Source organism: Ornithodoros turicata, chromosome 7 (assembly GCF_037126465.1).
Source record: "Ornithodoros turicata isolate Travis chromosome 7, ASM3712646v1, whole genome shotgun sequence".
Taxonomy (NCBI): Eukaryota; Metazoa; Arthropoda; class Arachnida; order Ixodida; family Argasidae; genus Ornithodoros; species Ornithodoros turicata.
Window position 1 is genome coordinate 17,631,263 of NC_088207.1, and position 9,728 is coordinate 17,640,990.

Below are 9,728 nucleotides of genomic sequence, written 5' to 3' on the forward strand. Positions count from 1 at the left end.
CGACGACATGAAAATCGTGCGCGCTGACGGGGCGGCGGAAATGCGCCTCTACATCCGGCGCCCGTTCGCGACGTCGCGCCGGGCGTCGCCAAGTGAGAACTGGCCCTCATTCGTGGCACCGACGTTTGTGTGACGACGTGCCCACGTTTTGTGTGTTTGTTGCTGAAGTGGTAAAGCATGCCAGTAATCAAACTTGTACAACAATGGAGGAAATCAAATGAATCTACAGTTGTAGCACAGCGCCAGTTTGTAAAGGAACGGACAGGAGTACGAAACAACCGACCAAGTACGTACTTACGAATGCAACGTTATTCGCGTGACAGAGCTGATTTCTGTTGAACGGCAGCCGCAACCGCGGTAACCCTGTATTCACACGAGTCAGTTTTCTGCCGGCAGCAAGTCGGGAAGGAGTGAGAGGATATCCGAGATAAACGAGGTCACTACGCGTCTGAAGACGAGGAGGAGGAGGAGGAGGAGTGTCGTTGGGAGGAACCCGAGAGGTCTGCCTGCCTGAGTAGGCGGCATGTTTCTCGGGAAGGGAAAGGTGGTGGAGAGGAGGAGAGGAAAGGGTGAAGTGGAAGACCGAGCGGAATCCGCTCGGGGGGAGTATAGCTGCATCCATGGGCCGACTTCAGGGGAACTGTGCCGGCATACGCCTATTACACATCTGAGGGAAACCCAGGAAAAACCCCAGACGGCACAGCCGGCCCATGGATTCGAACCGCGGACCTCCCAGTCTCCAAGCGCACGCGTTACCGCTGCGCCACCGGAGCTGGTAACGGCAGCCGCAACCGCGGTAACCCTGTATTCACACGAGTCAGTTTTCTGCCGGCAGCAAGTCGGGAAGGAGTGAGAGGATATCCCAGATAAACGAGGTCACTACGCGTCTGAAGACGCCCGCTCGTTCTCTAGCATTCACACGAGTTATTTTCCCGGCGGCTATCAGTTTTCCGATCCCTTCTGTATTCGCGCTTGCATATCGCCTGTGTCTAGCGTAGGATGGACCAATCAAAGAAAAAACTTATTGCGCTTGGGCTCCTTGTGGATGATTGAGAGCGCATTCACGTGAGAAACGGGACAAGATATGGGCCAAAGAATAGGTTCCGAAGAAGCGCTATGGAATGTAAAACAGCATTAACCCAAATCTCCGTGTGGACGACCCAAACGCCTGTCGGAGTATTTTGATAATAGACGTTGTCACATTCGGTTTTATTTTCCACTAATGAAGCGTATCTCGACGCTGAGCATCAATATAGGCGCGACATCATGCCGACAAGTGATGGACTGGCAATGAAGCTGTGATGTCGAGCTACAGGAAGTTAATAATTAATTAAATTAAATCAAATCGATTTTTATTGTTCTTTCGGTAGGACGGGTAGCTTCCAACTATTATGTTTTTATGCATGTATTGGAAAGGTGCAAGCGAACGATTATGTGTATATATAGCCAACGTCTGTCCAGCGAAAGAAATATCTGCGTTTATAAAATTCATGCTTTGGATTCCGTGTCTGTTTCGTCTCACGTAGAGAAAAAGCTTCCTATGCAACACTACATTGTAGGCATCTATCTATGCATTGCATAATTGTTCCAAAGCTGCTGCGCCGGTGTGTCGTGGCACCACTTTCGCGGTAAAGCCAAGCATCGTTGGCGTTCCAATTCAGAATTGGTCATAGTACAGTGAATGCCGTTGTATGGGACACATACAGAACAATCCTGATGAAATAAAAAGCAAGCGCGATAAGTATCCGTTGCGTCACCTTCTCCTTCTGCCGGCAGCAGGCGCCGTCGGTCGTCAGAACCTGTGCCGGGAGGACAAGATATCCGGCTGCCTCCGACTGCCGCTCCGGTGGTGACGTAGCGAAGAGCGCCGGTCACGTGGCACCAGAGAGCGGTGACGTTCCCTGCCGGCTGACTCGTGTGAATACAGGGCATGGAGGTAAGAAACTAAGGAGATGCCCTAAGCGCCTCTCCCAATGCAAGCGAGCGTGCTGTGACCCGCGCATGGCATTGTGGTTAGTTGCCCACACACGTGACCCATAAACGTCACGGCAAGACGTCATAAAACATGGCGTCCTCCATGTCCGCGGCGTATCTTATCTGAATACAGAGACGAGCTGCGGCCGAATAACTTGTTTCCGCTTTCATAACATATTTGGAGTTGGAAGTTATCACACCCGTTGAAACACAAGATAGATCATCTCAGTGTGGAAGCAATGGATCACTAAATCGCTAGAAGATATACGTACGTCATCGTGACATTGCCTGGCTTCTCTTCTGTTTTGCTATTTTGCTGCGATTTATCACGCGGCAAATGTTGAAACAACCCATAACCTTCAAAGTATTGTGCGAATGGACTCCTTGAAGGTAAGGCGTTTGCTGAAGATGAAGTTTGCTAAACTTCAAAGCCTCCGCGCAGACCGCCATACCGCCGAAACATGTGGGGATCACGTGACCGGGCAACTAGATGGGCGTGGTATTGCCAGGAGCGACCGCTAGAGGGGTCCCACGGCCTTCCGATCTTTTAGCCCTCTCCTTAGTTTCTTACCTCCATGATACAGGGTAAGAACACGTTAACAAAACGTTATTCCCACAATGGTGCTCACATTTTAAGAGTAAATGACTTTGAAAAAGCACAGAAAGCAGCGCGGGCAACAAAGCGTTGCTAAATCGAAACTTTAGAGAAGATCACGTGGTGGACAGGAAGTAATGGCATTTTGATAGGAGCGACCGCCAGAGGGGTCCCACGGATATCTGTCCGAAACGGTATCACATTTGACGAAGGTGCTTCGTACAACAAGGTAATTTGGTAGTCGCTACAGTTGTCCGCAACAACGCCCCCGTTCAAACGCCCCCCCCCCCCCCAACTCCCTCGTTTGGTTGCATTGGAGGTGAAATCTTCCTCGCCATGTAAAGTTCCCATAGACCAGGTCCTAAAACATTTTTCTGGCTACGCTAATGAATGTAAGTGATCCCGTCCGGGGGCTAACAAAGGGCTTTGAAAGTGGAATGATAAATGAAGGCAAATATAAATGGGCAAACGTAGCCCCGGCTCAATTCTGAGATTCAATTCTCCCCTCACAGAGCTAACGTCTTTGTGGATCTTTGTGAGACCACTGGTGGCGTGCGCGACAGCGGCTAGGTGACACGGCGGAGGAACCGCAAAACAAAGTAGCTGTAGTTTCAATATCCTTCCCGATACAGTAATAAACCGCGACGCGTAGTTTTCAGTGCATCTTTTGCGTGTAGAAACATAGCCTATGGCTAACGTGTTCATAACACATGCAGATAGTATAAAATCCGAGTGCATATCAGATTGCCCCATATGGCATATAGTACGCCAATACGCCACACGTGTGATTGTGTTATATTTTACTAAATTTTAAGCATATGAAAAATTGCACTGCGCAATAACGGAAGCAGACAACCTCGCAACACTTCAGGCCGTGTTCTTCAACTAGAGAGCGCATCGTAAATAGCGCGAAGCAATGGCGCTCGCACAGAATCGCATTCAGCCCCAAAATCATCCATCTCCAAATTCCAAACTGCCATGCAGAGTCCGCCCGTGCCCATGTCCTTGCGCATTCTCGCCAGCTTCACGGCAATGGTCCTGGTGCCTTCGTAACTAACCCAGTTCCTCGCGTGCACAGCAAAAGAACACAGTCCGAACCTGTCGACGATATCTCTCAAGTAAAATCTGCACACGTGCGTATATTCCATGAGGCCGGCCTCCTGTGTATTTCCCGTTGGCGAACCGGCGCTCTGGGCTAGGCTTCCCACCGCGAATTCCGAAGACGAACGGAGCGTCCAGGAGACACCCCGGAGCGATACGCTGAAGCAAAGAATATCACGGTGCTCTCGTGGGATTTCATGCTTGAGGGTGTGAACGACCTCGTACACCGTGGTCCCTAAGCGTGGCTGCTCCGTGTAAGGGCCGGGACAGCGGGTGCGGCCGGAGGAGGTGTTTGTCAGCTCGTGCGTCGAGACGAGGAGGTAGTTTACGTTGTCAGCGAGGCCGGGAAGATGATATCCGCGGTGACGTACTTCGTTCTGGTGCGGCACGCCGACCGTTATCAGGAAGCGACTGCCAAACCGTTCCCTTAGCGTCTCCACCAGACGCAAGTAGTTCTTCTTGTCTGATGGTTTTCCGCAGTCCCCACCGGGGTATCTCCAGTCGATATGGAGACCGTCGAAGGCCTGATTGACTAGCCACCAATATGCTCGATCTGCGAAAGCCCGGGTGCGGTTCAGATTGGATGACATGTGTGAGAAGCGAACAGTGTCCTCCAGGTGAGGACCCCCGCCCACAGCCAGAAGGACTTTGAGATGAGGGTAGATGTTCTTCAGCTCTGAGGCCATTTTGTAACCGCGGTAGGTCTCGTCGATGACGGGATTTTTGCTGTACAGACTGCCGTCCGATGTCACACCTGCCTTGTAGTAGAGAAGGTGGGTGCAGTAGGTGCCCGGGATATCGTTGATTCGATACCGGAGCTTAGGGTATTTCAATAGGACGTCATTCTGGTACACGCAGAAGATGGCATTCTTGCTAGGAGGTACCCGTCTGTACGGTGTTATCTCGTCCATGTCGACAAAGGGTAGGTCTGAGTGGATGACGCGACTTCTGATTGAGGTCCGGTTATAATTTGAGCAAAAGGAAAGAGACTTGACGCTACTAGCATTGGCTACCGCTCGTCTCGCAGCTTCGTAACGGGCAGCTGTGTACGCACTGGCAACGTAGAGGCTGCAAGGCAGAATGACGACGGCGACAGCAGCTATCCCTACCATGGAGTAGAGCCAGCGGCTTTTCTTTGGTATAAGTACAAGTGCTGGAAACTCCTTGCCTTCGCTGACAGTGGTACTCGGCTCCGATACGCTATCCCGGCCGCAGCAAGAATGATGGCTCGTTATCTGACATTCGTTAAATCTCTCTGATGATAAAGTTACTCTTTGTTCTGCCGTAGCAGCGCTGACAGAAGCGTAGGAAGGCTGGGAAACCGGAGAAACATGGGTTCTCCTGAACGAAATTGCATCCGGTTGTGATTGCGCGTAGACCTCATCGCAAGGCTGTAGGTCGTCGGGTGTCTCCCTGCCCCTTATGAAAATGATTTTCTAGTTTCTATACAGGACCTATCGAGAATCTATCTATCGTGTCTAGTCTGATTCTTGTGGATAGGAAATAGATAGAAGCTGTATAGGGTTTTTAACTGGTAAACTCTATACAGTTTCTAGACAGCATTTAGACTCTAGAATGTATACATTTTCTATACAGTCTCTATAGAGCTAACACTAGCTGCCCTGGAAGATCTTATTTACGGACATGTGTTTTTTTTTTTTTTTTTTTGCTGTACATTGGAAGAACAACTAATACATGTGATATGTGCATGTATGAGTATGGATACAAATGCTAATAGCAATATTGTGACTTATCACTTCGGGCAACGTGAACATTTACCGTATAGTACTTTTTAATGTTGCACTTGAAGAACTGCTGCTTCTACACTGTCAGCGGAAAAGGTATAAAAAGCGTATGTATAAAAGAGGTAAACCAGGGCGGAAGTACCATTTTTGTGCCTGTTTCAACTGTTTATGCCATCGTTTATAAACCAAGTGTAACTCACTGACCGCAGTAGCCAATAGTATAGTACGGGGCTGGCTCCATGCATGCGCAATGTGCAGCACCACATTAATTTGCCGTGGAGATTGTGCTGGGTTAATTCGAGTAATTTGAGTAAAAAACACAGTCCTTAATGCAGTAATGTATTAACCAGGTTGGAGGAAATATTTTTAGTGACTGTTATTCGCTACCGAAATAACAATCTATGCGTGCTCTCCTCACCCGTGTGGTTGCATCTCGAGCTAAGACGGCTACGCATGTGGCCTAGGTGTTTCGTTGCGTGTTCTGCCAGTATCTGTTCCTCTGCAAACACGCACTGGCTTCTGCGTGTGCAAGTATTTTGTGGTTTATTTTTGAATCGTGATGTGGGCAAGGTAACGCTTGTCCCATCCTATCGTTGGCGGTACAAGTGTTTCCCCTCTTGCTTTTGTTTATTTTACGTATTTCTTCGTTTTTTTTTTTTTTTTTTTTGCGGTTTGGAGTGGGATGTGGTGGTACAATAACTGGACAGTTTCTGGTCAATGAAATACAAAAGAAGGTAATCGAGGTACTGAAAGTCCTCCTCAGGTAACCGAGGATACGGCTGTAGAGTATGTACCACTGCGCCAATCTACAACGTTGCAAGCTCATTGGCCCAGACTGTGTGCGCGCTCCGATTGGTCGACAACGTTTTGAAATCGCATTTTGTACGCGCGCATGTGTGTGCAGCGTCCCGGCGGCCGTTTCAGCATAGTTTCGAAATAGCTCGCATCGGTCGCCACGGCGTCCGTCGTCTTGTGTTCCGTGTTTCGGTGATGTCAATCGGCAGAACAGTTTGTGATTCTACGCGTGACGTGCTGTTCCTGAACACGACTATTATCCCACGTACAGTCTACAAACTACGGAACTGGAATGCTTCGTGGGTTGGAGCGGTTGGAGAGTGAAGAACGCGTTCGGGCGCCGTTGGATTTTGAGGCCTGACAACAAAGACAGGATTACGATTACGTGCCACACAAGTGCTTTCCGCTCTACAATCAACGAAAGAAGATGCTCATCATAAAATCGGCCGGCAAGGCGTCCTCTTGTGTTCCGTGTTTCGGTGATGTCAGACGGCAGAACAGTTTGTAGTAGTGTTCGCTGGTTTATTCATGCGTCGATGTGATTCAACGTGTGTTGTGCTGTTCCTGGACACGACTATTATCCCACGAACAGTCTATCAACTCCGGAACTGGAATGCTTCGTGAGTTGGAGCGGTTGGGGAGTGAAGAACAAGCGCGGGCCCCGTTGGATTTCGAGAGCTGTGTTCGTTTTGCTTCAAGTTCGAACTTGATTACAGTGCGCCAGCAACGCAGTGGACTTTATATTCACAGTGCCCCCATGTATCAGATCTTTGAATCAGTGCTTTGTGTCAAATAAATATTTCTTTTAGCCAAAAGAAGCTTCAGTTATTTTGAATATCGGGTAACGGCGGTAGGCGTGAAATCCGGTAGAAGTCGATGGTAGCCAGAACCGGTCGAAAGGTCAGCCAAAGTTAAGGCTCCTGATTGGCTGACTGGCATTGCATAATTTCTACAACGTTGCACTCTCATTGGTCGTGTGCCCAGTGTTGTGTGAATTATCTCAAACTATGGGCTCTATGGGGAGCTGTTGGAGCCTGGTACTGCCATCGGCTAGGCGGAGCTAAAAAATTCGTAGTCAACCAGTTGGCGTAGCTGTATCGAAAATGAAACGATATTGTATTCATATTCTATACCACTTGTAATGTGCTTTCCAATTCCTACCTAATATTGTCTCTACAATATCGTTTCCATATTCAAACTTTTTTCATAAGGGTATATAAAAGATCAAACGAATATGTACACAGATTCTTTAGGAACTCTATCTATTGCACCGTATACATTTTCTATTGAAAATAGTCACCAAATATTGATTAAAAATGGATTGTGAACAGATAAAGGCTGTATAGAATTCCTATACCGTTCCAACCTGGCCCGTCTAGATCTTTGTACACAATTTGTATAGGATATAGTTAAATTTTTTTATAAGGGGCGACAGTTCCGCATGCCGGAGTGTAGGAAGGTGGGCTCGACGAAAGGAATGCTTCGTCTTCTTCTACGTCAGAGAGCTAGCTCGAGTATGCGTTCATCTTCCTCATCATTTTCCTCAGTACGCAGGATTTATTTATCCATTATGGAAGTAGTTCAAAATAGAACACATTCCTTTTTAGAAGTTCCAATAACGGGAAGTTTGTTCAGAGCACTTGCAAATGTTAGGTTTGTTTCCGGAAATGTTGTGTTCTGCAGCGATGAGCTCCTGCAAGAGGACGACGGGTGCATGCCACACATCGCTCTTCCTTTGTCTTGAGCGGAGGAACAATTTGGTGGTGGTGGTGGTTGGTAAAGTAACAAGGGGAGGTTGAATTCGCGTAAGCGAATTCTGCTACCCCCCCCCCCCCCCAAAAAAAAAAAAAAAGAAAGACGGTACACCCCAAAGCAGAAAAGAAACAAGAAAGGAAACGGTACGATTGCACCACAGAATGTGCGAACGCACCGCAAAAGTTCACCGGGGTGAGCGTCTCGACCGCGACAACGCAGGACCGAGCGCGCCGTTCACATCAAGGATCATAGTAATGTCCACGCTCCGTCTAGTATAGAGTTTCTAGCAGCAGCAGGGACTTCAGCATAGAGAAAGTCTTAGGCGTATGGGACGCTAACCACAGGGACGTGGCCTTCAATGCTCTTGTCAATTTCATTGTGAAATCTGGAGGAACAATTTCTGTTGTAGGTTCTTGTAGCGTACCACGTAGAATAACAAAAGTATGTTTGTATTGACATCAAGTAGGGAACATGTACCTATGGAGGTAGGCCCCTCTTGCTACATGCTGGAGAGCTTGCCCTTGTTGGCCGCACTCAAGTGGGCATCGTCACGACTACTGAGCTACTTGCTGCGCGTACTTACCAGATTATGCGAACAATCCAGAGCAAGAGTGTTCTCGAAGCTAGGACATCTCTTGGAACACGATGAATGAACGTGAACGAGACACGGGCGGACAGGGTTCAACCCTTTAAAGCAGGAGACAGGCAGTTTATATTGATGGCGTGACTGCTCCTTGCTTGTAAATAGTGTTGGGATCTCTGATATCCCGGGATCCTGGTTATTTTTCACGCCCCGAAATCCCGGGACTTTTTTGAAAAAAAAAACGTATATTGTTGACGCAGTCGCGACAGAAAACTGCGTAATAGTTCCGAGTTATTTAATTTCTAGCACGGATTTGAAATGCTGCTGCCTCATTCGGCCCGAAGAAAGACGCCTCTGAAGCATCCCCATGTTTTCCCATGTCACGTGGCTCCAAGGCGCGCAAAGGCTGCGCGTGACGTCACGTGCACAAGCCTTCATTCTTTGTCACCAGCTGCCTCTCAATCAGTCTAAGGGCGTACGCGTCTCTTCTCGTTCCTCACGGAGTGCCGGTAAGGAGGATTCTAGTGTTCACGCCAGTGACACACAACTGCCTGATATCAGAGTGTTTTAGCTGACTCTTTTGACGTTCCGCTCCGTTTACGATGATCCGCTGAGCGCGAGCGCAGCGGGGATAGGAAAATTGGTTTTAGCGGGGCGATCATCCCGTTTTCCGTTTCGCACCGCTAACGGCGCTCTCTCTCTCTCTCTTTGTACGCGGGAAGTAGTAGGACAAATGCGAGTGATTAGCTAAGCTTTTTCCAGTGAAAGCGAGGCGGTATTGTTTATTATTACAGTTTTCATTATGTTTGAAAATAACTCCATGACAGTTGCTTTCATAATAAACCTGAATATTAAAAGAGCCCGGTCGACTTTCCAATAGCCAAGACTGGGTCGACTTTGGTGCGAGCTTCTTGTAAACAATAAATTTGCGCTCGATGCTGTCTGTCCCGGGTTCACTCGTGAACTTTTGGAGTGCCATATACAGGATCCTCGTCGATCCGAAAACGCTTCCGGAGCCGCTGCTGAGACGCATAGCCCTAAGCAGAAGCAAAAGACGACGAGGGCAGTGGTATGTGCTCACCACTGGGTGCAGCCATCTTGACACGAGGAGTGCGGACCGTCTCGCGTCCCGCTTCGCTGAGAGCGCGCGGCAGAGGAGCGGACGCCCCGCATAGCTGGG

At 48.7% G+C, this 9,728-nt stretch overlaps 1 protein-coding gene across 1 annotated transcript; it reads right to left on the reverse strand.

The window, feature by feature from the left end:
• Window positions 1-3,430: 3,430 nt before the first annotated feature.
• Window positions 3,431-5,081, reverse strand: LOC135399615 (chitinase-like protein 4). Its single transcript, XM_064631339.1, has one exon. It carries the CDS (start codon window positions 4,780-4,782, stop codon window positions 3,451-3,453), a length of 1,332 nt encoding a protein of 443 aa, XP_064487409.1. The 5' UTR covers window positions 4,783-5,081; the 3' UTR covers window positions 3,431-3,450.
• Between the last annotated feature and the right edge of the window lie 4,647 nt (window positions 5,082-9,728).